Source organism: Lontra canadensis, unplaced genomic scaffold, assembly GCF_010015895.1.
Source record: "Lontra canadensis isolate GAN:19392208 unplaced genomic scaffold, GSC_riverotter_1.0 scaffold57, whole genome shotgun sequence".
NCBI lineage: Eukaryota > Metazoa > Chordata > Mammalia > Carnivora > Mustelidae > Lontra > Lontra canadensis.
Genome location: NW_022631051.1, coordinates 11966712 through 11993649, shown reverse-complemented (window position 1 = coordinate 11993649; position 26938 = coordinate 11966712). Strand labels below are relative to the sequence as shown.

Here is a 26938-nt window from a genome sequence, read left to right as displayed (position 1 = left end):
ATGTAATTCTTTTTTTTTTTTTTTTTTAAGGATTTTATTTATTTATTTGACAGAAAGATAGAGAGCCCAAGCAGGCAGAGCAGCAGGCAGAGGAAGAGGGAGAAGCAGGTTCTCCGCTGAGCAGGGAGCCTGACACAGGGCTTGATTCCAGGACCCTGGGATCAGGACCTGAACTGAAGGCAGATGTTTAACTGACTGAGCCACCCAGGTACCCCCCAGAACATGCAATTCTTGATCTTGGGTCAAAAGTTTAAGAAGGAAGGAAGGAAGGAAGGAAGGAAATCAATCAATCAATCAATCAATCAACTAGTAAGGAGACTGAATGAGTAAACAAAAACTTCCCCACAAAGAAAAGCCCTGGGTCCTAATGGCTTCACTGGTGAATTCTATGAAACACTGAAAGAAGAACTAGCATCAATCCTTCTCAAATTCTGTCAAAAAACTGAAGAGGAAAGAACACACTTCATAGCTTGTTGTCCAGATACCAAAGCCAGATACTACAAGAAAACCACAGATCAATATTCTTCATAAACATTGATGTAAAAATCTTTAACAAAATACTAGCAAACTGAATTTTGTGGCATGTTAAAAGAATTATATGCCATGACCAAATGGGATTTATTCTAGCAATGCAAAGATGGTTCAATACAAAAACTGACCAATGTAACACACCATATTAACAGATTGAAAAACAAAAAACACAGGATCACCTGAATAAATACAGAAAAGGCATTTGACAAAATTTAACAAACTTTGATACAAAAATCTCAACAAACTACAAAAAGAAAAAAACTTCAACTAAATAAAATCCACATATGAAAAACCTACAGTGAACATCATACTCAATGGTAAAACCAGAAAGCTTTTCCTTTAAGACCAGGAACTAGCCAAGGAAGCTTACTCTTGCCATTTCTAGTCAACAGAATACTGGAATTTCTAGCCAAGAAAAAGAAATAAAAGGTATCCCAATTGGAAAAGGAAGAAGTGAAGATTACTTCTATTTATAGATGATACGATCTTATACATAGAAAACCTTAAAGATCACGTACAAAAAAACTGTTAGAACAAATGCAACAAAGCAGCAAGATACAAAGTCAACACACAACTATCAGCTGCATTTCTATACACTAATAAACAATCTGAAAAAAAAATTGAGAACAATTTCTTTCAGAACAGCATCAAAAAGAATAAAATACTTATGACTTAACCAAAGAGGTGAAAGGCCTATATGATGAAAATTACAAAAACTGCTCAAAGAAATTAAAGAGAGCATAAGTAAATGAAAAGGTATCCCATGTTCATGGACTGGAAGACAGAGTATTATTAAGATGTCTAGACTATCCAAGGCAATTTACAAATTCATTGCAATCCCTATTAAAATTTCAACAATGCTTCTTGCAGAAATAGAATAAAAATCCATCTTGAACTGAATCTAAGGGACCCTGAAGAGTAAAAACAATCTTGAAAAAGAAGACCAACGCTGAAAGACTCACACATTCTAATTTCAGACACTACAGTAATCAAAACAGTGTGGTACTGACATAAAAACAAACACACAGGGGCGCCTGGGTGGCTCAGTGGGTTAAAGCCTCTGCCTTCGGCTCAGGTCATGATCTCAGGGTCCTGGGATCGAGCCCCGCATCGGGCTCTCTGCTCGGCAGGAAGCCTGCTTTCTCCTCTCTCTCTCTGTCTACTTGTGATTTCTGTCTGTCAAATAAATAAATAAAATCTTAAAAAAAAAAAAAAAAAAAAAAAAAAAAAACAAACACACAGACCAACAAAACAGAAATCCCAGAAATAGGGGTGCCTGAGTGGCTCAGCGGGTTAAGCCTCTGCCTTGGGCTCAGGTCATGATCTCAGGGTCTTGGGATCAAGCCCCACATCAGGCTCTCTGCTCAGCAGGGAGCCTGCTTCCCCCCCCCCCCCCCCGCCTGCCTCTCTGCCTACTTGTGATCTCTCTCTCTGTCAGTAAATAAATAAAATCCTAAAAGAAAAAAAAAGAAATCCCAGAAATAAACTCTCAAATATACAGGCAAATGATTTTTGACAAATGGTGCCAATACCATTCAATGTGGAAAAGAAAGTCATTTCCACAGATGATGCTAGGAAAACAGGCTATCCACATACATAAGAATTAAGTTAGACCCTTACCTGACACCGTATATAAAAATTAACTCAAAATGGATGAAAAACCCAAATGTAAGAGTTAAAACTATAAATATATTAAAAGAAGAAAGAAAAAAGCCTCATAGCATTGGATTTGACAGTGATTTCTTAGATATAAGACCAAGGGCACAGGGAACAAATTAAAGGACAAACTGGACTTCATCAAAATAAAAACTTTTATGCATCAAAGGACACCATCAAAAGAGTAAAAAGGCAGAGTGCCTGGGTGCTCAGTGGGTTAAGCCTCTGCCTTTGGCTCAGGTCATGATCCCGGGGTCTTGGGATCCAGCCCCACATTGGGCTCTCTGCTTAGCAGGGAGCCTGCTTCCCCTCCTCTCTCTGCCTGCCTCTCAGCCTACTTGTGATATCTCTCTCTCTCTCTCTCTCTGTCAAATAAATAAAATTAAAAAAGAAAAAAGAATAAAAAGGCAACCTACAGAACAAGATGAAATATTTGCAAATCACATATCTGATAGAGTGCTGATATCCACAATATATAAAGAATTTGTTAAACTCAACAACAAAAGAACAAAATACCTGATTAAAAAAAGGCAAAGAAATTGAACACATTTCTCTAAAGATCTACAACTGACCAACAGGCACATGATAGATATTCAACGTCACTAATTAACAGAAATGCAAATCAAAGCCACAATGAGATAACACCTCACACCACGCAGGCTCTATAGCAGGCAGGCCTAGGCCCAAATCTCAGCACTACCACTTATCAGCTGGGCAGTATGGGGCAGGTGATTTCACCTCTTCATGTGGCAAGCTCTTCACCTGTAAAACAATGGGTAAGGCAACATCTTCCTCCAGAACTGAAGTGGGTTACTAGATAGTGGGAAGTGTGGTTGACCCAGCCAGTCCACAGGAAGAATGTGGCACTGCTGTCCATCTCACTGTGGGCTTCCCTGCTCTGCCTGGCAGCTGGCTTCATCTCCTCTGTACCACTCAGGCTCTGCTCAACACCTGGCACTGCCCTGAATATATCCAGAATACATCCTTACTCAGAGAAAACAGCCTACAACCCTTCCTGGGGTAGAGTCACATGCTACCTTTAGGACAGCTTTCCAGAAGTCTAATTCCACAGCATGGACCCTAAAGCCAGGGAGGTTCAAGGACTCAATGTACTCTCAGCACCCTATGACCCACCCAGGACAAGGCAGGCTCTGGAGCAGGGTGAAGAACTGCCCACCTTAATGATGACACGCTGATCTGACTGGTCCTCCAGGATGCTGTCTGTGGGATAAGATTCTATCTGTTGTCTGATGGCAGAGGCGATGGCTGGCACAAATGTCAGCGGGTTCAAATCCAGGTCATCACAGAGGATTTCTGAAAACATCTCAGGGGTCATCAGCTTCTCTGAAATCAGGAAAAAGGGCAGGAATTACCAACTGATTGCAGGACCTAACTTCACCATGTTTGGCCCTAGCCTCCCCATCCCCTTGCTTCTCTACTAGACCTCCCCAACAAAGTTGAGGATGAAGGGAATGACCACTCTGGGAGGGTGGGTGACCCTCTCAGACATGGGGCTGGGGGAAGAAGTGGAGGAAGAGCATCACCGGCTTCTGGCCCTTGTTCCACACATACAATCCTTTGACACCTTAATCTGGGACTTCTAGATTCCTGAATGGAGAGGAAATATTGTTTAAGTCATCCAGTCTGGTATTTTGTTATGGAAGTCTGACCAAAATAACAGTCTCCTTCCAGGTAAGTCACTTTGAGGTCGGCATCCCACTGGCATACCATCATTCACCACTTCCTTCCCAAAAGAGAAATCCCTGAGATATTAGGCTGCTTGTGGCTTTTTAGGGACCTTACTTCAGTTTCTCTCAGGGCAGGACATACACATAACAAGGTGACAAATATGCAGGTGTAAATGGACATCCAGCGATGCTGGAAATGTAGCCATACCAGGTAAGAACTTGCACTGGGCCATCTGCAACTGGCCAGTTACAGCAAGGTACCATGTGATCAAATGTTTTCTCTGTTCTGCCCTGTTGTTGTAACCCAAACTGTAATGGCCATGCACCACTTCTGGGATGAGCCACAGACAAGAAAGGATGCATCCCCTTATTGGTACATGGCATGATTCCATCATCAGGAACCAGGTCTGCTCAACAACTTACCCTACTATTTCCTCACTAGCCCAGAAGGGCTAGAGACCAGCCATCCTAACAGTACCATCAGGACAGACCCAGAACACTCAGCCAGTAAGATCAGTAACTCATATAGCAAGCAAGCATAGTTAATTTTGGAAACTGCAGCACAGATCTGAAGTGCCCTATGAAGCACCCTATGAGTACAATGTGCAAAACATTACTAAACTTTTTAGTTTGAGATAACTGTAGATTAACATGCAGTCTTGATTACTGTAGCTGTATGTTAAGACTTGAGACTCGGGAGACTGATTCCTCCTACTTTATTCTTTTTCAAATCTGCTTTAGTTATTCTAGTTCCTTTGCCTTTCCATTCAAATTTTAGATAATTTTGTCTACATGTACAAAAAGTCTTGCTGAAATTCTCACAGGAATTGCATATCAATTTAGGGGAACTGACATCTTGAGTATTCTAATCCATGAACATGGTATGCCTGTCCATTTATTTCAATCTTCTTTAATTAGTTTTATTGGTGTTTTTGTAGTTTTGGCATATAAGTCCTATAAATGTCTGCTAGATTTACACCAAAGTACTGTTTTTCTTTTTTTAAAGATCTTTAGAGATGGAGAACTCATGTGTGCATGGGGGTAGAGGGAGAATCCCAAGCAGACTCAGTGCTGAACCTGGAGCCTGATGCCACAACCCTGAGATCATGACGTAAGCCAAAGAGTTGGTTGCTCAACCAACCGCACTGCCCAGGTGCCCCCAAAGTATTCCTTTTCTTATTGAGTGAATGTAAATGGTAACATATTTTTGAGTGCCCACTGTTCACCAATAGTACATAGAAATACAATTGATTTTTGCATGTTTATCTTGTATCCTATGACCCTGCTGAACTCATCATTAGTGTTAACAGGTTTTTTTGTAGATCTCTTGGGATTTTCTATGTAGGCAATCATGTCATCTACAAATAGAGAGAGTTTACTTATTTACTTATTACGATTTTATTTTAGAGAGAGAGAGTGTGTGAGCAGGACGAGGGGCAGAGGTAGAAAGATAATCCTGAAGCAGAATCCCTGGTGAGTGCAGAGTCCAATGTGGAGCTCAATCCCAGGACCCTGACATTAAGACCCAAGCCAAAATCAAGAGTTGGCACCCAACTGACTGAGCCACCCAGCCACCCCCAAATAGGGACAGTTTCTTTCTGATCTGTAAGTTTTCAATTTAATTTTCTTGCCCAACTGCACTGGCTAGGTACAAGAGTGATGACAGCAGACATCTTTGTTTTGTCCCTCATCATAGGCAGAAAACATTCAGTCTCTCACCATTAAGTATGTTAGCTATAGGATATTTTGTATATATTCTTTATTATATTGAAGTAGTTTCCCTCTATTCTCATTTTTCTTCAAGTATTTATCAAGAATGACTGTTTTGTTAATTTTTTTTCTGCAACAAATTGCTATTGTCTGGTTTTTCTTTTTTATAGTCTGTTAATACGGTAGATTATGTTGACTGATTTTCAAACATTTAACTAAATTTGCATCCCCAGAATAACAAACCCTATTTAGGTCACTGGTGTACAATTCTTTTTATATATTGCTGAATTCTGTTTGCTACTCTTTTATTAAGGATTTATGTGTCCCAGCACCTGGGTGGCTCAGTCATTTGTGTCTGACAATTGATCTTAGCTCAGTTCCTGATCTCGGGGTTGTGAGTTCAAGCTCTGCATTGGCTCCGTGCTGAGCACGAAACCTACTTTAAGGATTTTATTTATTTATTTATTTGTCAGAGAGAGAGAGACAGAGAGCACACACACAAGCAGGCAGTGTGGCAGGAAGAGGCAGAGAGAGAAGCAGGCTCCCCGCTGAGCAAGGAGCGATGCCAAGACTGGATCCCAGGGCCCTGGGATCATGACCTGACCCAAAGGCAGTGGCTTAACTGATTGAGCCACCCAGGCATCCTTGAAACCTACTTAAAAAAAAAAAAAGGATTTGTCTATATGGGGCGCCTGGGTGTCTAAGTGGGTTAAGCCTCTGCCTTCCGCTCAGGTCGTGATCTCAGGGTCCTGGGATCAAGCCGCACATTGGGCTCTCTGCACAGCGGGGAGCCTGCTCCCCTCCCCCCACCCCCCGCCTACTTGTGATCTATCTCTTTCTCTGTTGAATAAATAAATAAAATCTTTAAAAAAAAAAAACAATTTATGTCTATAATCATGAGGGATACTGGTCTACAATTTATTTCTGTACTGTCTTTAGTTTTGATAACAAGGTAGTATGAGCTTTGTGAAATGCATGGGGGGGGGTAAAATTCATTGGGAAGTGTTCCCTCTTCTATTTTCTGGAAAATACTGCAGAGAATTTATGTTAGTTCTTCCTTTTTTTTAGATATTTATTTATTTATTTATTTATTTATTTTTGACAGAGAGAGATCACAAGTAGGCAGAGAGGCAGGCAGAGAGAGAGGGAGAGAGCAGAGCAGAGAACCCGATGCGGGACTCGATCCCAGGACCCTGAGATCATGACCTGAGCCGAAGGCAGCGGCTTAACCCACTGAGCCACCTAGGCGCCCCTATGTTAGTTCTTCTTTAAATGTTTGGTAAAATTCCCCAGAGCCACTATTTGTGCCTGGAAGTTTCCTTTTGGAGAGGTTTTCAAATTATGAATCACATTTCTTAATAGTGATAGGGCAATTCAAATTATCTATTTGATAATGAGTGAACTGTGGTAGCGTATGTTTTACAAGAAATTGCTCCATTTTGTCTAAATTGTCAAACTTATGTGTGTAGAGCTTTTGTGGTACTCCCTTCTGATATCTACCGAGCCTGTAGTGAACTTGATAATTTTTGTTTTCATCTTTTGTTGTTAGTCCTGCTAGGTATGTCAATTTTACTGAGCTTTTTCAAAGTATCAGCTGTATTTCATTAATTTTCTCCATTGCCTTTCTGTTGTTTTTTTTTTTTAAGATTTTATTTATTTATTTTGACAGACAGAGATCACAAGTAGGCAGAGAGGCAGAGAGAGAGAGAGAGAGGGGAGGAAGCAGGCTCCCTGCTGAGCAGAGAGCCCGATGCGGAGCTCGATCCCAGGACCCTGGAATCATGACCTGAGCCGAAGGCAGAGGCTTTAACCCACTGAGCCACCCAGGTGCCCCATGCCTTTCTGTTTTTAATGTTGTTGATTTCTGCTCTATTAAGCCCAGCCTTCTGCTTGCTTTGGTTTTATTTTGCTCTTCTTTTTCTCAATTCTTGAAGCAGGAGCTTAGATTATAAATCTGAAACTTTCTACTTTTCTACTGTAAACTCTGATGCTACAGATTACCCTGTCAGGACTACTTTAGCTGTATCCTACAATTTTGGTATGTGATTATTTTCATTCAGGTTCATGTATACACTTACCTCCCTTTAGGTTTCCTCTCTGAACCATGAATTAGTTAGAAACATGTTGCTGAGTTTACAAGCATTTGAGTCCCTTCTGGTTGAAAGAACACATAATGTACAATTTCAATTCTTTTAAATTTGTTGAGGTTTGTTTTATGACCCATGACATGGTTTGTATGGTTTATGCCCCATAGGAAGTTAAAGAGAGTATGCATTTTGCTGTGACAGATGCAGTGTTCCACAAATGCTTGACACTGCTAGCTGCTGGTGGTGGTGGTGGGTTTCTATCATCTTGCTCATTTTCTTTCTTTCTTTCTTTTTTTTTTTTTTTAATATTTTATTTATTTATTCGACAGAGAGAGAGAGAAATAGGCAGAGCAACAGACAGGGGCGGGGGTGGGTGGGTGGGTGGGTGGGAAGCAAGCTCCCTGCTGAGCAGAGAGCCCAATGTGGGGCTCGATCCCAAGACCCTGGGATCATGACCTGAGCTGAAGGCAGAGGATTTAACCCACTGAGCCACCCAGGCGCCCCTCATCTTGCTCATTTTCTGTCTAGTTGCTCTATCAGTTGTTGAGAGAGAGAGATATCAAAGTCTGCACTCTAATTGTGGATTGACCTGTTTCTCCTTTCAGTTCTGTTTTTGCTTCCCATTTTTTCCAGCTCTGCTGTTTGATGCGCACGTATTTAGGATTGCTATGTCTTGTTGGTGGACTGACCTTTTTATCATTACAGACCCCCCAAACCTTATCTGTGGCTTTGCTTTCCACAGTCTGTTACCTGTTGCCAACTTTGGTCTGGAAGCAGATGACCATCCTTCTGAGGTATCATCAGAAGATCACAGTAGGCTAATCCTACAGCTCACTTGATCTCATCACGTAGGCATTTTATCATCTCAAATCATTGCAAGAACAAGGGTGAGTACAGTACACTAAGGTATTCTGAGAGAACACATTCACATAACTTCTATTACAGTACTGTTAGAATTGTCCTATTATTGTTAATCTCTTGCTGTACCTAGTTTATAAACTTTACTGTAAGTACGTATGTTTAAGAAAAAACATGGTATACATTGGACTGGGCACTACCTGCAGTTTCATGCACCCACTGGGGGCCTTGGAACATATTCCCCATGGAGAAGGGGATACGACTGTACTTCATCTCTCTACCTGTGGTCATCTGCTTTGCTCTTAAGTCTGCCTCATCTGATACTAATGCTACCGTTTCTGCTTTCTTCTGATCAATGCCTGAATGATGTATCTTTTCTGTGTTCTTACATCCAACTTACTTATATCATTATATTTGAAATAAGTTTCTTGTAGATAATCTATCATTTAAAAAATGCACTCTGCTCAGTTGGTAGAGCATGTGACTCTTGATCTTGGGGTCGTGAGTTCAAGCCCCACGTTGGGTGCAGAGGTTACTTTAAAAAATGAAGTGTTGGGGTGCCTGGGTGGCTCAGTGGGTTAAAGCCTCTGCCTTTGGCTCAGGTCATGAACCCAGGGTCCTGGGATCGAGCCCCACACCGGGCTCTCTGCTCAGCAGGGAGTCTGCTTCCCTCCTCTCTCTCTGCCTGCTTCTCTGCCTACTTGTGATCTCCGTCTGTCAAATAAATAAATAAAATCTTTAAAACAAAATAAAAAATAAAAATAAATAAAAAATGAAGTGTTGAGGGGCGCCTGGGTGGCTTAGTCATTAGTCATCTGCCTTTGGCTCGGGTCATGATCCCGGGCTCCTGGGATTGAGCCCTGCATCGGGCTCCCAGCTCATCGGGAGGCCTGCTTCTCCCTCTCTCACTCCCTGTGTTCCCTCTCTCGTTGAGTCTCTCTCTGTTAAATAAATAAATAAAATATTTTTTTTTAATTGAAATATTGGAAAAAGTGCACTCTGAGAATCTCTTTTTTTTTAAACTGGTAATTACTGACATATTAAGGCTTACATCTGCCACTTTGTTTTTGTTTTTCCTGTTTTCTTTTCTTGCCTTCCTGTGGGTTACTTGGAACATTTTTTATGATTCCATTTTGATTTATCTGTAGTATTTTTGAGCACATCTCTTTGTGGAGAATTTTCAAGTGCCCTTCTATATGTAACATCATATACACACAACTTATCTGTCTATGGTTTCTTCATTTTTACCAATTCAAGTGAAGTATAGAAACCTTACCTCTCATCACGTCCCTTTACATTTCCCCATTTATAATATAAGTATCTTAATATATTTCCTCTACATATATTTAGAACCACATCAGACAGCATTACCACGTTTGCATCAACTGTTGAACATAATTTAGAAAACTCAAGAGGAGAAAGCAAGCTTATTATATTTACCCATACCTTTGCTTATCATATTCATTCTTCCTTCATGATGTTCCGAAGTTTCTTTTATAATACCCTTTTTTAAGATAAGATTTATTTGAGAGAATTAGAGCACACGCACATAGAGGCGAAGAAGGCTCCCCACTGAGTACAGAGCCTGATGCAGGGCTTGATCCCAGGACCCTGAGATCATGACCCAAGGCAAACGCAGCCACTTAACCGACTGAGCCACCCAGGTGCCCCTCCTTTTTAAAAAAACAAAAAACAAAAAAAAAACTTATTTTAGAGGGAGTCAGCGAGTGAGAGCACAAGCAGGTGGAGGGGCAGAGGTAGAAAGAGAAGGAGACTCCCCACTGAGCAGGGAGCCCGATGAAGGGCTAGATCCCAGGACTCTGGGATCATGCCCTGAGCTGAAGGCAAACACTTAACCGACTGAGCCACCCAGGTGCCCTATCGTCTCCCTTCTTTTAGGTTAGGTCTCTAGGCGATAGTATTCCTTCATCTGAGGATTTCCCTTTCATTCCTGAAGGATATTTTTACTGGGTGTAAGATTCAAGATCGGCAGTCCTTTTCTTCCAGTGCTCGAAAAACCACGTGCCATTTCCTCCAGCCTCCATCCATGGTTTCGGATGAGAAATCTGCTGTCAGCCTAGGTCCTTCCCTCTAAGTCAGGTGTTCTTTTTCTCGGCTTACAAGATCTTTTCTTTGGTTTTAGTTTTCAGAAGTTTAACTAAGACAGGCCTTGGCCTGGATTTCTTTGGGTTTATGTTGCTGGGATCCACTCGGCTTCCTGAATCTGTCACTTGAGGTTTTTAAGCATCCAAAGGGAACACATGGACACAAATCTCTAGAGCCTGCTTCCTGTAGCCAGGCCCCACAGAGTTAACCTGCAGGGCCCTGGTCACCCCTGGCCCGTGTGCAGGAGAAGATGCCACACCTTCTCCTGGGGCAGCTCAGGGCCCTGCCTCGGGATGCCCTCAGCCCCTGGTGGGGCCACACTGGCATCCACATGATCTTGTTCAGCAGCTCGTCCTTTCTGGAGGATTTTAACCCACCCCAAGGAGGCTGGCTATTGAGAGAGATAATGTCATACTTCACCAGTGACTCACATAAGCTCTCTTCCATATACTTCTAAGAGAAGATAACCTTGAACTCGTTGTTAACAGCTTCCTTCCAAAATGTCTGTTGGAGCCAAATCCCGGTTCTGAAGACTGTCCTAGTTCTGGAGGACATGTAGTTCATTCACGGCGCTCAACATTTTCAGTCCCTTGGTGATATGATACAGTATCTCACACCCACCATAGTTACTGGAAATTTCTAAGTAAATGAGATATGATCACAAAGAACACCAGGGATTCTGAACATGCAATTTTAACTCCCATGCCAGGGGCACAGCTTCCTCATCACCAGTTAAGAATTACAGCTCTTAGGCTAAGTACCACTGTGGGCTGATGAAGAGCTTGCAGAACAGAGTTATTTTGGTTCTCCAAGGGTTTGTTTGTACCAAATTACACTTAGTGGGGGATAGGATATGTTACCAGAGAACTCCTTTGAGGAACAGCCCAGAGAAACTCCTGGCAGTGTTCCCAGAAGATACAGGTCTTCACTGCGTTATACAGTGTCCTCTTTCTGGGAGCCAGGGGGAAAGGTGCTTTTGGATGCAAGCAGTATGTTGTGATTCTGTTGCTTCTGAGCCTCGAGTGGCTGCTCATCTTGACCACACCAGGAACTGCAGAACCCATCAGCCTGTCGCTTTCTGCCCAGTTCAAAGGGCTGAGTGGCATGCCCTCCCCTCACACCGTACGCCTCCTGAACTGAGAATATGAACCAGAACACTGGCTTCGTTTTGCAGCTTCTCATTTCATCTTCTGCCTCATCCAATTTTCCCTAATGACATCTTTTGCATTTGCTTTATTCTTTCGTACCCAGCGTTCCCATGTAAGATGCCTTCTCCCTTCTAAAATAGGGTGGGAGTAGAGATAAATAGTTTGAGATTTCTACATGTTATTGAAGAAGCACAACATGATAATACGTGTACGGAGTCAGTTTGAATAGCTAAGTTCCTATGCCATGGTCTATGGCCAGGTTCTATGCTAAATGTTGTAAGAAGAGCAGTGATTAAAAAAAAAAAAAAAAAAAAAAAAAAAAACCAGCTCTCTGACCTCAAGGGGTTGAAACAGGGAGAGAGAAAGATGAATTAACAATGAACTCTAACACACACCAGCGGAGATAAGCCGGGAATGGTGTAACAGAGGCTGTGCAGCACTGGCCATGGCCTGGGGCTCATCAGCTGTCCTGTCCCCATGTTGGATTATCACCAACGCACCATACCTGCCCTGTCTATGCTCATTACAACCTCCTGGAACCCCTCATCCCAACTCCCCCTGGCCATAACCTCTCTCTAGCCCACTAACCCATGGGCCCTGGAGGACAGGCACCTGGCTCTGGGGTCTTGTTCCCAGAGCTGGGCAGAGGCCCTTGGACTCAGGCCTGGCACGTCAAGTGCCAGGAGATGACCACAGGAAGCACCCTGATTCCTCCAGAAAGCTCAAGACAACTGTGTATCAACAACTACACACATTCTTCCCTGAGGAAATCCCTCTGGGAGAAAAAAGTTGTAAGCAATTATGTTCTCTGCCATGGAAAGGTCTAACAGCAGAAAGAGTCTGAGCAAACAGAGGCACTACAACTCATCAGAAAATCGTGCACTAATTATGAAGACCAAAGAAACCAGAGAGATAGTTATAAGTGAATTAAAATAAAATTATACTTGCACTATAACTACAAGTCTGTTAAGTATGCTTGCACGTGCAAATGACTAGCAGGGAAACTATTAGCAGGGACGGTGAGATTCTGGACAGTCTCAACTTTCCTTCACTTAAAAATGATACTCATGGGGCACCTGGGTGGCTCAGTGGGTTAAAGCCTCTGCCTTCAGCTCAGGTCATGGGATCGAGCCCCACATCGGGCTCTCTGCTTAGCGGGGAGCCTGCTTCCTCCTCTCTCTCTCTCTGCCTGCCTCTCTGCCTACTTGTGATCTCTGTCTGTCAAATAAATAAATAAAATCTTTAAAAAAAAATGATACCCCGGGGCGCCTAGGTGGCTCAGTGGGTTAAAGCCTCTGTCTTCGGCTCAGGTCATGATCCCAGGGTCCTGGGATCGAGCCCCACATCGGGCTCTCTGCTCAGCAGGGAGCCTGCTTCCTCCTCTCTCTGACTGCCTCTCTGCCTACTTGTAATCTCTGTCTGTCAAATAAATAAATAAAATCTTAAAAAAAAAAAAAGATACTCACTGGGGTTTTTCATTGTTGTTGTTTGGTTTGGATCTGAATATAAATAATCTGTTTATTGCAAAAAGCCTGAAAGATTCAGGAAAACAATAAAGAAAAAATAAACACAGGTGCAATCCTCCTTCCTCGCTGGGATGAGAACACAACACTCAGGCGAACATCTCCTATGCTTTCGTCTGCTCCTTTGCATGGAGTCATGCTCAGACTTTGGGAGCCAGGGAAAAGCAGGAACCTGACCCAGGACTTACAAAGCCAAGGATGGGAAGAGGAAGAACAGAGCAAGGGCAGACCTTATGGGGCCCAGTGAGGTACGAGCACACACACAGATCATGAAAAACCAGAGGGGTGGACAAGGCTGATGGGAGGTGTATGGATGGCCACGAGGCCAAACTGGTCTAAGCAGCATCAAGGTCATCATCAAGCTCTGTGGACAGACAGCCTGCCTGCATCGTGACTGGCCCCTGACCCGCCCACGCTCAGTGGGAGAGGAAGGAACCTGAAGCTCATGGGTCCAACCCTCAGGTTATGGAAGGGCAGAAGCAGGATTTGAACGCAGAGTCCACACCCTCCCCATCTATGCCACGAAGCTCTGAATGTCGTGTTCAGAGTCCAGGATCCCAATGAGCAGTAGGTAAGAAAAAGGACTGTTCCACCACAGTCGGGCCTGGGCTTCGCAGAGCCCAACATTACCATTCATGTTCCAGGTAAAGGCATCTCGCAGCTTCTGCCCATCAATCTCCATGTCCAGCCGGATGGGGACCAGTACCTCAGGCTGGGATGCGTTCTCATGGATCACAGCTGGGTCATGGTCATCAAAGCTGGAAGTGAAGGGACAGCAAATTCAGCAAGGGGTGCTGTGGGTCTCCAAGCTCAGGACCTCCCTCCCTGCACTGCCGGTCACTGCGAACCTGGCCAGAGGGGAAAAGCCCACTTCTTACGGCAACTCATTGACTGAGAGCTGAGCTGGCAGAGACGAGCCAGCAGGGGTCCTGCAGCCACAAGGGCAGAGCTCACTCTTCAAGGACATATAGGGAAGGGAGAGAGAGTTGCGGCCTTGGGCAGTGAGCTATAACCCTGATGCACCCCAAAGGAAAGGAGATTTAAGCCCCAGAGCAGGCAGAATTTTCACAGAAAACTGTAGGAAAGGAACGATATTTCCAGAAGAAGAATACTTGAGCAAAAGCCAAGGGGCAGGAACAGTGAGAAGCTGTTAGGGGAGTAAAAGCCAGAGCACTGGAGGAGTGCAGACTGGAAGGAAGAGGGGGAGCAGTGTGGGGGATGCAGAGAAGCTACAGGTGTCCACAAGTACCCACACTTCTCCACCTCAGGCTACGGAATCCAGCCTCTTCCCTGAGGGAGCCCCAGGAGAATCCAAAGCAAGGCAGTTCTGTGGTCATAACCGTATTTTAGGCAGACAAAGAGGGAACAGACTGGCGTGGGGAAGGGGATGGGGAAGATGCTGGAGGGTAAGGGGACCCTAAGGGAGTCTGTGGAATACAGAGGGCTGAGACCTGTCTCAGGTAGGGCAAAGGTGACAGACAAACAAAGGCCAGACACCAAGGCTCTGGGAAGCACGTATAGGGAAAGGGACAAGAGTGGCTGTTTTAAAGAGGGGAAAGCAGTGCTGAGAAAGTGAGGTCAAAGAGCGAAAGGAAGGAAAGGGAAAAGTGAAGGAAGAGGGAAAAGGGGTCAGCGATGCAGATGCTGGCAAGGGGTGAACTCTTGGCAGAGGGAACTACAAGGGCAGAAGCTTCTGGGTGGCTCTGAAGGCAGCATGGAGGTTCATATGCCTGAGGCAGAGTGAGGGCAGCGAGAGAGGGAACAAGAGAGGTGTAGCCGCTATAAGGACTCCAGCCCTGGCAGACATGTGACGGGGTATCTGGAAGACCTGCAACAGGAGAAGCGCCATCTGCCCTGGGGCGAGGGGGCCCACACCTGAGTAGGGGGCTGGCTGAGGGTGGTCCAATTCTGGACACTTGGAAGGCTGAGAAGGCAGGAATCTGCTGAGACTAGCTCTGGGGCATGAGAAGAAGGCAGAGTTCTGAGGTTTTGGCCTGAGCGCAGGAAGGCTGGGATTACTATGTCCTGGGTTGGACAGTCTGCAAACAGCGTGTGACAGACACCTGAGGACAGTGTGTAGGGGTGAGGCCGGGCTGCAGAGATGAAAGTGGGGGTGGACACTTAAAAAAAAGCCTCCCAAAAGACATCTAGTCCTAATCTCTAGAACCTGTGATCATTATATGGCAAAAGGGGAGAGAGGGAACTTTGCAAATTTAAGTAAGGATCTGAAGAGGAAAAGATTCTGCAAGTAACCCTGAAGCACCTCACAAGCGTCCTTTTAAGAGAAGACAGGGAGATTTCACACACTCAGATGAGGAGGCCCTGTGACCCGCTGGGGCACATACTGGTGATGCAACCACAAGCCACCAGGGGCCAAAACAGGCAGGAACTGCTTCCCCTGAAAGCCTCCAGAGGGAGTAGGGTCCAGCCAACACCTTGATTTTGCTGCACTGAAACTCCTGCCCCTGAACTGTGAGAAATACACGTGTGTTGTTTTAAGCCACCCAGCTTGTGGTGATCTGCTCCAGTGGCCACAGGGAACAAACCAGAGGGTTCTCAGCGGGATGGCATCTGAAACCACAGGGGAAGATCCAAGGGCTGCACCTTCAGGAGCACCACTGGAGGTGCTGGGGACAGGAGAGAGCAGCGAGACTAAAGCAGGCAGAGCCTTGGAGCAGCAGCAAGCTGGACACTGGCTGTCCTCGAAGCTGAGGGAGACAAGTTTTGAGAAGGCAGCATAGCGACTTAGGGAACACAAGGTCAAAGCAGAGGGAAAAGGCTAAAACTGAGGTGGAATCCATGGCAGGGAAGGGTTTGAGGCATGCTCACCACAGAGGGAAGGTTCTCTTCTTGTCCCGGCCCATGCGGTTCCTGTTGATGGTCGTGGAGCAGGGCACAGCGTCCAGATGGTGGGAGCTATTGGGCAAGGTGGGCACCCACTGACTGTTCCTCTTGGCTTTCTGTTCCCTGGGGAGATGCGAGAAATGCCCCTGCTCAGTCTAGGAGCCCATCGGGCTCCAAGTCACGGTCAGTGGACACCTACTGCACCCCTGCCGGGCTCCAGGACCCTGTAGGGCCCCTAAGCACCCCAAATTCTGCACATGTCTACTCCTCAGGCTCCAACTGGCACCAATTCAGAGGTACCCAGGCTAGAAGAAGGGTGCAGGGACCCCAGACAGCAGAGCAGCACCCAGACCAGTGCCCGAGTCGCAGTGTAACATGGTACCTGCCAGGCAGGACTCCTGGGAAGCACTGTCCCCTCTGGAGGGAACACGCATGAGGTGGCAGCTTCCAGGAGAAAAGACCTTGGAGGGGAGCCTTGTGCACTGAGTTGGGGCTCACTGGGAGTCGGGATAGGGGAGTAACTGGAATGGGGAGGGCATGACCAGAAATGCACAGGTGGCGGAAGAGAGGAAACTTGGACAGGTTGTGGGCTTGGCAGGGCTGAACAGGTGGGACATGGAGACAGTCCTGATCCCAGGGGTCGGCATGCTCTGTGAGAACTGACTGCACTCAAGGACGGCTAGGAGTCCCGAGGAGTCGGAAGAAAGGAGAGACAAGATCAGGCTGTTCTTTTAGATACACAGGCGAGCTTGAGATGGACAAGGCAACACTTCTGGCTTCCAGGTTTTCAGACCAGCAGGGCGGATGAGAAGCTGTGTTAGTAAAAACTTTCTAGAAAGTGAGGCTCCAAGTAATTTAAGTGATCCACCATAAAGGACTCACTCCTCTCGACAAATTACAGGCTCCTCTTACTACTAGGAAAATACCAGAAGGCTATTTTAAGCCAAGGCTCCAGGGCTGGGTTAGTCTGAAAGGCAAGTACTTTCCCACCGTGCCCTGTGTATCACTTTTTCATTCTCAAGGCCACCTTCCCTAGTGAGTCTGAGCAACATGAAGGCAGCGACTGGGTGTTGTTTGCTTTTGTATCCCCAACGGCCACACCGCGTCTCCTTCAATGACTGTGTGCTACACTTCTGAGAACGGAACAGCAACTGCTCGATTCCCCTCCCCTCGGTGTCCTCACAGGAGGGACAGGGAGACATGGCTGGCAGCCCTTCTTTCCATGGGATGGTGGAGGCAGAAGCAGTGGCCATGACCTGCCAGGCCGCAGGCCCTTTGACTCTTTCCTTTTCTAAAGCTGGGGTCACTTGCCCCTTCAATGCGGCCATTGCAGAGCACCCCTTTTCTGAGGGTGGGGGCAGAGAGAGATGTAGAGTACCAAACTCCCAGCTGGAACTCTTATCAAGTCTCCCATACCCACATCTTACTCTCATCTGATGACCTGCCTTACCACATACCAGAGGCCTGAGCAAAGAAAGAACGTGCAACGAATTTGGGCAGAGCTTATAGCTGGGACAGCAAGACTGGGGTCCCCTACAGTTCATATGGGTCAGTGGTTTTGAATCCTGGCTGCACAGATTCACATAAGGGTTCAAAACTGGGGTGCCTGGGTGGCCCAGTCGTTAAGCATCTGCCTTCGGTTCAGGTCAGGATCCCCGGGTCCTGGGACTGAGTCCCACATCCGGCTCCCTGCTCTGCGGGAAGCCCGCTTCTCCCTCCCCCACTCCCCCTGCTTGTGTTCCCTCTCTTGCTGTCTCTCTCTCTGTCAAATAAATAAATAAATTCTTAAAAAAAAAGTGCAAAATTTCTAGTAGGAAATCTCCGAGCCCCACCCGTATCAAGGGACTCTGGTCTCTGAGGAGGGCCCAGGAATACAAGTTCTTTACAACTTCCCTGGGCGATGCTGGTGCAGCTGGCCCTATATTTGGGAACCCCAGGTCAAAACCACCACTTCTTTCCCTGAGCCTCTCAGACCTGGCATTGTGGTTCCTCCTTCGCCAGAAAAATCCTGCCTTATCTCAGTAGAGATCCCATTCATACCCAGGCCTGGGTCGCTCTGCCATGCCCCTCTGTCAGGTAGCTGTCTCAAGGAGCGTGCAAATCCTGACCCAGACACAAGGAGTAAGCCAGACACTGAATCCAAGAATCTGGCTCAAGGGATTCGACCTTTCCTCTGTGACACGTAGGTGTGCCCAAGAGGGGACATCCAGCCTCAGCCCGACCCATCCAGTGACAAGGAGGAAGGCCTCAGTCTTCCTATGGAGGTGACTGGGCAGTGGGAAGGCATTTCCTGAGCACAGAGCCCAAGGAAACCAGCTTCACTCAACTTCTATCCCCAGCACTCCCAGCAGTTTTGTTTTGTTTTGTTTTGAAGTAGGCCATGCCCAGTGTGGAGCCCAATGCGGGGCTGGAACTCCTGACCCTGAGAGCTAGACCTGAGCTGAGATCAACAGTCGCCCATTAACCGACTAAGCCACCCAGGAGTCCCCCCTCCCAGTAGTTTTGGGCTCTGGGGTAACTACAGTACTCTATTCCCTCAGCTGTTCCTCATATGACATGATCATCAAGAAGTGTTTACTGCCCCATAAAAGGTTCCTGGCTGACATGTGCGGACTTGAAAGCCCCAGCCATATGTACATAATTTCCTTCTGCCACTTCCCTAGGAAAGTCTAGCCATCCTTATGCTCTTACCACATCCCCAGAGGGAAAGAAGAATCTGCAGAGCACACATGCAACACTGGCCAAGTGGGATGTGTGTCACCTTTAGGTGGAGGTGGGGGTGGGGGGGGGGAGGATTAGAAAAACGACCCAATGGTAAAGTTGAAAGAAAATCTGGAAAGAAAGGATTTTTCCATAACCGCATCACTCAAAACAATAACCCTTCCCACCCCCTTTCAGTGCCCCCTGGGGTTTTGTGCATCTAAATGCATGTGTTCTTGAGAACTGAGAGGGTAACAGAGGTATTCTGCACAGTTCATGCACACGAAGCCATGTTTCTGGTTGCCGCAGGGTCTATTTAATTATGACCTAAACAGTCACCAATATCCCAGTATATCTGGTTTGAGGATAGTCTGCCCTGGTCTCCGTCCTAGGATGTCACATCCTAGCCTACTCAGCTGGCTGCACCTTTTCTCGCTCGGCCTCTCCCTAAGGCTGGACGCCCAAGGGGCTCCATATCGTCCATTACTACTGATGCTACCAAGTGCCTCCGGTGCATATTATGGTTTACTGCTGGTGGTGGCGGTCTTTTAAATTATTTGTCTGGGACATACTCCCAGCGGTGACATTAATGGGCCAGAGAATGAAAACAGGTTTGGTGTCATCACCATGGCCTTGTACAAAGCCTCTGCAGGGTGCCTGAGTGTGCGAGCTCTAGCCTACCTTCCCTGGTTCTTTATGTCGCTAGTTGTTTATTTGTTTTACTCTGAATTCTGAACACTACACAGGGACAAACATTGTCTCCTCTATTTGTTTACTCCTTGTGTTTCTGGGGGCGGGGAGGCCACTCTTTACCTATTTAGATACTGGAGTATCCAGGTTTCTCTTATAAACCTGAATGAATAAACACCAAATAAAATTACCTATGGGGGCACCTGGGTGGCTCAGTGGGTTAAGCCTCTGCCTTCGGCTCAGGTCATGATCCCAGGGACCTGGGGTCAAGTCCCGTATTAGGCTCTCTGCTCAGTGGGGAGCCTGCTTCCCCTTCTGTCTCTGCCTGCCTCTCTGCCTACCTATAATCTCTGTCTCTCAAATAAATAAAAATAAAAAAAAAAACAAAAAAAAACCCACCTATGAAAATGAAAAACAAGATAAAAAATTAAAAAGTAAATCTGAACAAACAGACTCTATAATGTAACCACCGTTCAATTACTTACCTCATCCTTACTGTAAATACTCTCAAAGGTTCTGAACTCATACATTAAAATCTATCGTTCATGGGCGCCTGGGTGGCTCCGTCAGTTAAGCATCCAGCAGTTGATTTCCGCTCAGGTCATGATTGCAGGGTCATGGGCTCGAGCCCCCCAGCACTCAGCGCAGAGTCTGCTTGAGATTCTCTCCCTCCCTCTCCCTTCCAACCCCAAGGCTTGTTCGTGTGCGCACTCTGTCTCTCTAAAAGAATAAATAAATCTTAAAATCTACTGTTCGTTTCTTTTGTGAATTTATCTGGGCCACTCATTTCTCGAACAGATTAGTCCCACTTTCAAAGCATTCCTAATGGCTTTCCAGAAGCCAAGACTTGGCCTATGTTTCTCAGAAATTCCACAGACACAGAAGAAACTTGGAAACCTGGCTAAGACAATTTGTTAGCACAGTGGGTAAAGTGTTGCAAAGTATTTTGGATCAGCAGTGCTTGGGTGGAGCAATGAGTGCAGCTTCTGACTCTTGGTTTCAGCTCAGGTTGTGATCTCAGTTTCTGAGATGGAGCCCTGCCTCTGGCTCCAGGCTCAGCAGGGAGTCTGCTTAAAAAAGACTCTCTCTCCTCCTCCCTCTGCCTGACCCCACACCCTGGATGTGCAAGTGCACACTTGTGCCTTCACTCTTTCTCCCACTCTCAAATAAATACATCTTTGAAAAGTATTTCAGCTCAGCTGAATCATAGTCATTTCTGGAGTAGGAGAAAAATACCTGTGGGTGTTGTACCGAGAGCATGCCCTGGCCGGGGGGTGCACTACCTGAGGTAGGTGGGGGGCTCCGTGCTGATGGACACCGCCTTGTACTTCTCGTCATTGCCGTCGAGAATCTCTTCCACCTCTGAGGCTTTTAACAGCGTCACGCTGGTGGCCAGGGTCGTGTAGCCGTGATCTGTAAGCAGAGACGCCGCTGCGGTCACCCTGCTGGCGGGATAGCGGGGAGCAGCAGCCAATCGATGCGGCACATCAAGGTCCTCACATGCACGAGGAGGGACAAGCAGGTGTCACCCTTACTACTGCTAAATGTTGGGCCTCTTCCAAAAGGGCGATCTGGATGGAGTGCTTTGGGGGTCCTACTGAGTCAACACTCCCAGAGGACTGACTCGCACTGATTTGTGCCAGGAGCACCGGCGCAGAGGAAGCGCACGGGACAGCAGCAGCTACAGCGTAGCACAGCCAACCAGTTCTCTCCAGGGCGGGGGGTGGGGAAGGGAGGCTCCAGAGTAATACCACCAGTGGGAAGAGGTCTGACACCACGGCAATCCATGACACGAAGCAAAGTGGAGAGATGGAATGAAAGATGAAAAATACTTTTCTTTTAAGACAAGAGCCCAGAGAGTTAGAAAGAGCTGCTTCACACCAAACATGAATGTCTGGCCCCGCGCCAGTCAGAGCGTGCCGTGTGGGAAGCAGGACAGAAGCTAGGCAACTCGACCCAGAGCTCTTCGGGGAACCTTGGTCAAGAGATGCTAGCTGTCTGAGCATCCCAACTGGCTTCTCCTGGAGAAACAAATCGGTTATGGGGAAGGAGTCTCCGAAGCAAAAGGCAGAAGAGTCACTGAGACTTTTCACTTGAGGCTTGCCAGGGTGAACGCAAAGCTAGGAACTCACTGCGTTAGTGACTGGTGCTCCACTGGGGGGCAGGGGGCAGACAGGAGGACAAAAAGGAGACTTTTTTAAAGCGAGTGAGTGGCAATGTTACAGCAGCAGATAAAAAAAAGCAGCTCCGGCTCCTGCATTAAAAGAACCACTACTTTGCCCACAGTGGACAAGACCACAGCAGCACCTAGAGACACAGGGCAGACAGACAAGCACGCACGTGCACGGACACACGCACACATACACACGCACGCACGCATGCACACACACACGCACGCACGGCTTTAGGCAGAGTCTTAACCCAGGCCCGGGGCTCTGTGTAGGGCGTCACTGCCAAGTTCACACGTTGCGCCGCATCCAAACCAGAAGGTACAGTGAGAGGCTCCCGCCAGAGCCCTCCGAGCATCTGCAGAGCATCTTCTGGCCCCGTGCAGAGCTGCCACTGCCAAAGCCCACCAGAGTCTCGAGTGTCGGGCAGCTCAGCCAGCAGGTCCCAGGCACACCTCAGGCACACCAAGCAGGGACATGCACGAGAGCACTAGCATGCCGGCTGCCAGGATGAGGTGCTACGGGATGGATGTGCTCTGGGAAGCAAAGCGGTGAAAGCCCCAGAGGGGAGTGGGAGCTGGGGCCACCACCCGCCGCTCGGGCTGCATGGAGGGTGACGATGGCGACACGCCCACGGCAGATGGCAGAGCATCACAGCATTCCTAAAACGTTTTGAGACCAACATGTCTTCACAGCACCCACTCGAGTCCCGGCCCCGCGCCCTCACGCCCCCATAGGCCCTGCTAAAAATACCTGACAGGGGGACCGCTGGCTGTCTCGCCTGAGCTGTGTGGTGAGCCCCGGGGCGACCCTGCCCCGCTAAGGTCAGGGCTGCAGTGAAGACACTCTGGAGTGAAAACGTTTTATCTTCATGACATAAGCGAGTGGTTTTGAAACAGGTTTACAAACCCTCGTGAAGACGCACCCTTAGTGTTAGGTTTTGTTTTTTTACCATGTGACGATGCAACTATTTTCTTCCTCTCTTCCACAGTGGCTAGTCGCCTCCAGAGCGAGGGGTATCTCTTGTACAGAGAACCTCGGAACATACGGAGGTAGTTTCCCACCTATGAGTAAAGCAAGAAGGCTCATTATGAGGGTCACACCTCAATGCAGAAAGAGAGGGTCGTGGTGTAGAGGCTCTGTCCAGCTGAGTGACAAATTGAACATGAGTTACCCTCTGGGTCCCGGGCTTTACGCAGCCTTAAAAACACATTCTGCTGACATCGAGGGTTCAACAGCAGTGCACATCTGGCCCCCATCTGCCCCTCGTGGCAGGGGCCACAACATCTGCCTCCTGAAGACAGGACCACATTCTGAAAGGCCTGACAGGACGCTTCTGATGCAGGCTCCCAGAGCTCACTGAGGAGCTCGCGGGGATTTTGATTTTAGACTGAGGATCCTGGGCCCTTTCCAGAAATGTAAGGCCTCTTTGACTTTCTTTTATCCTAAGAACAAGACTTTGATATTTTTACGATCTAATAAATACCAAAAAGGTCTTTTAATTTTAGACAGATGCAGGATAATTTCCCCCACAGCCCCTGTTGCTTTGTTTAGTAACAAAACTCAAACCAGGGACACCAAAGGAATTTTCCGAGGAGTTTAAAAAGCACTTACTGGCAATCACCAGATTGCTATATAAATCATTACTACCCCAAACAACTGCTTCAGCTTGTCTGCCCCAGATAGTCAAAGTATGACTTCCTTAATGAAATGAAATCTAGTCTCCAAGTTTTCATCAAGAAACTCAATTATTTCACTGACAGTGCAAAAATGACTGCTTGGGTCCCCTAGCAGGGCACGGTCAGTAAACCGAGTGCCATGTATGGCTCCACCAGTGGTGGGAAGCCCAGCCCTTTCCTGGGTCTCCTCACTCATCTGTCAAACAGGCAGCAACTCTGAACTTTGCCCCACGGAGCGCCATTTCTATTATTTTTTTCCATTTACCTACCCGCACGATATATTTGTTAAATTAAAATGGGTTTCTCCCATTTTCACGAATCAAAGATTGTTACGATTGACAACCAGGGCTGCCGAACAGCCTGATAAAGGAGTGGCCACAGGCAGTCAGTCGCTCATGCTTCATACAGAAGGCACAGACCCCTCTCTGCATTATTTGGCTGAGTATCATTACTATTCAGGGGCAAACAGTTTCCACTAGGTTTTTGGAAAGAAACTGACAACAATGACCTCCACTATTACTCTGTGGGTCCTGTAGGGCTCCAGGACACTTACATCCCCCCCAAGACCCCTTTGGAACTTGGGAGACTAGGGTTTGCCTTCTTTGGCTTTCCCCTACACCAGCCTTCACCCTCTCTGGAAGGTGAAACATAAAATGAAGGTTGGGGCGCACAGGTGGTGCAGTCAGTTAAGCACCTGACTTCTGGTTTTGGCTCAGATCACGATCTCAGAATTGTGAGATGGAGCCCTGAGTCAGGCTCTGTGCTGAGCAGGGTGTCTGCTTGAGATTCTCTCTTCCTCTCCCTCTGCCCCTCCCACTCTGTTCATGCTCTCTTTCTCTCTCAAATAAGTAAATAAGTCTTAAAAAAAATAAATAAATAAGGAGCACCTGGGTGGCTCAGTCAGTTAAGCATCTGACTTCAGCTAGGGTCATCATGATCCCTTGATCCCTGGGATCAAGCCCGGCATGGGGCTCCCTGCTCAGTGGGAAGCCTGCTTCTCCCTCTCCTGCTCCCCCTCCTTGTGTTTCTTCTCTCGCCGTGTCTCCCTCTACCGAATAAATAAATAAATAAATAATCTTAAATAAAATAAGAAGGTGTGAACCTGAGGACTTCTTAGGGTCCTGTCAGCTCTGTTACTCTGGCTTGGCGAACACAGCTGCCTGAAGATGGCAGGAAAACAGTGACACACAGGCTTGCTGCAACTGCAGTTGCCTCCCAGGCAACCCCAGCGGTGTTGCTATGGCCAACGCAACCCTTCCAAGGGTAAAGGGCTCAGAGCCCATCTACCCAACGTTGTCACAGGAGCTACTGGTTATCAATAGTCAGCCTCCTGATCTTGAATCCTTCCCAGACCTCCAGAGGTCTGACAACTGTTCAGCTTGGCCCAAGAAAGCAGACGGCTCTCCCCTCTCCCATCTAGGTTTCTACAGACTGGGTCTCAAGACAATTCTCACTCAATAGGGCTGCAAGAGAAGACTACAATTAGCCTTCGAGACACCAAGAGGTGTTATGGGGAAGATCTTAGAGGCCATTGAGTCTAAGCATCTCTCACACACATGAGAAAAGTGAGGAGGCAGAGCAGAGCTGGAGCCAGACCTCCGCCTTCCCATCTCTCAATATACTCCACCTAATAAATGAAAGCTTGCTTTTCAAAAGTAGCATCCACCCAGAGTCAAGGCCAAACTGAGTGCTTTTCCTGCCCATTAGATCAGGTAAGGGCTTCTTTAAACAATGTATCCAGTACCATAGAGAAACTCCTTAAATGCCCTGTATCCTGCATTTGGGCACTTCCTACAGGTCACCGAGGACCATTCTGAGCTGTGGCACACGGACAGGCATGGACTTCGCTTCCCCGCTATGTCTGAAGAGCAGCACTGATGTGATAACGTGAAAAGTTGATGGATAAATCCTGCCCTTTTTGTTTTATAAAAGTTGGTGAAAAATGGACACTAAAGTCCTGATGCTACTGACGACACTGGTCTCCTAACCTGATACGACTAAAACAAGCCAGGAATCACAGGGTGTCCTCAAAGCCTCAGTGTGACCATCATGAGGCTCCATTCATTCATGCTACGTTCAATCATAAAGACTTAAATCCCCCATTATTTAAAAAAACGGGAAGGAAATGCTGGCATATGATACTGAACACTGCCACAAGGAGCAACAACCCCGGGCATCTTGTAAATGTTTTAGTTCTCCAGGACTGGCTCTTATCTCATTACCCAAAAAAGACTCTATGGCTTGGTATTTGCACATCTGAACTGCATATCCCCAATTACACACTAGCTGGGGATTACTTTTGGGTCAAAAAGGGCTAGTCTGAGGCAATCTAGAAAAAAGCTTAGTTTTTAGTACAAACTCCCACAGAAAGACCAATTGTAGGGTTTTCCTAAAGTCGGCTGTCCAGCTGTTTCTCAACAAAATGCTGTCACTTCCGGTTAAGAACTGAAAATATTTAGAATCTCTCCCTGAAAATTCAAAGTAAGTTCAGGATAGTCTAAGTGTCAATTTCTTCGGAACTGTTGATTGATCTAGCTCAGGGACTGGTGCCTCATCCACGCAAAAGCAAGCATCCTCCTCCCTATTTTCTCATTGGTGAATAAAAGTAACCAACACAATGAGGCATGAGACATCAGTAAGCCCCGTTTCCAACCTGCAATTTCGGGATCCCAGATGTAGCAAAGGAGGAGGGATGCATGTGAAGCTTTCAAATTCACTCCCCCAGGCGCCCCAGGGGCTAACCGAAACATCCTGTTTCTCGGCGGCTGCCTGGAGTTGTACCAACTCAGGGCGGAACCAGTGGCTCCTCGTGGTGCCCTAAGCCCTGGCCGCGGTGCGCGCCCCCCACCACAGCTAACAGAGTAAGCAAACCCCGAACGAGGAGGTGCACGGGGCGGAGTCAAACAGGCCCCGCCCCGCTCCTTCCTACGGGCCCCCCACCCGCGCGCGCGCCCGCCCACCGCGATGAATGGAGATGCGCGTTCCCGGCGCGCAGACCCGCCCCGAGGCTCCCGCTGGGCCGGAGCCGGAGGACGAGGACGCGCCGCGGGCTACCTCAGAGCCGATCATGTAGAACTCGCCATCGTCCTCCAGCTGGAACTTGACAGGCTTCTGCCCGAAGGTCTTGCTCAGCGCCATCATCATCATTGCGGCGGCGGAGGCGGGAGGCCAGGGCCGGGCTGCGAGGGATCAGGAGGACTGAGGAGGAGCCGGGGCGTGCCGAGCTGAGGAGAGCCGAGGCCGGGAGGCGACAAGCGGGCCGATCTGGTGCTCGTGCCGCCGCCGGAGTCCTCAGCCGCCGCCACCGCAGACGACGACCAGGCCGCCCTCAGTGCGCATGCGCGGGGCGTTGACGCTGACGCGCGCGCCGCCGCCGCCGCCCAAACAAAAGGCCGGGGCGCGCCCCCTCGGGCCCTTTAAAGGAACCATGACCCGTTTTTCCTCCAGGCTGCTTCCCAAGTAGAGGTACCCCGCAGAACTTCTCAGGGACAGAAATAGCAGCCGAGGCCCTGACTCAAGCGGTGGTTTTCCCAGCCTCACTGCTGGGAGT

At 47.4% G+C, this 26938-nt stretch overlaps 1 protein-coding gene across 2 annotated transcripts in view; it reads right to left on the bottom strand.

The window, feature by feature from the left end:
- The window catches only part of SMARCB1 (SWI/SNF related, matrix associated, actin dependent regulator of chromatin, subfamily b, member 1), a 43393-nt gene extending 16708 nt beyond the window's left edge, over nucleotides 1-26685 (bottom strand). Inside the window, exons 1-6 of one of the 2 annotated variants that reach the window (XM_032876002.1) lie at nucleotides 26443-26685; nucleotides 22635-22773; nucleotides 20825-20954; nucleotides 16137-16274; nucleotides 13938-14065; nucleotides 3365-3531 (exon numbers count right to left, since the gene is read on the bottom strand). In XM_032876002.1, the coding sequence (XP_032731893.1) occupies nucleotides 3365-3531; nucleotides 13938-14065; nucleotides 16137-16274; nucleotides 20825-20954; nucleotides 22635-22773; nucleotides 26443-26535 (795 nt within the window). In that variant the 5' untranslated portion in view covers nucleotides 26536-26685. The remainder of the gene's footprint in view (nucleotides 1-3364; nucleotides 3532-13937; nucleotides 14066-16136; nucleotides 16275-20824; nucleotides 20955-22634; nucleotides 22774-26442) is intronic. The other variant, XM_032876003.1, reaches the window with a different exon arrangement.
- Between the last annotated feature and the right edge of the window lie 253 nt (nucleotides 26686-26938).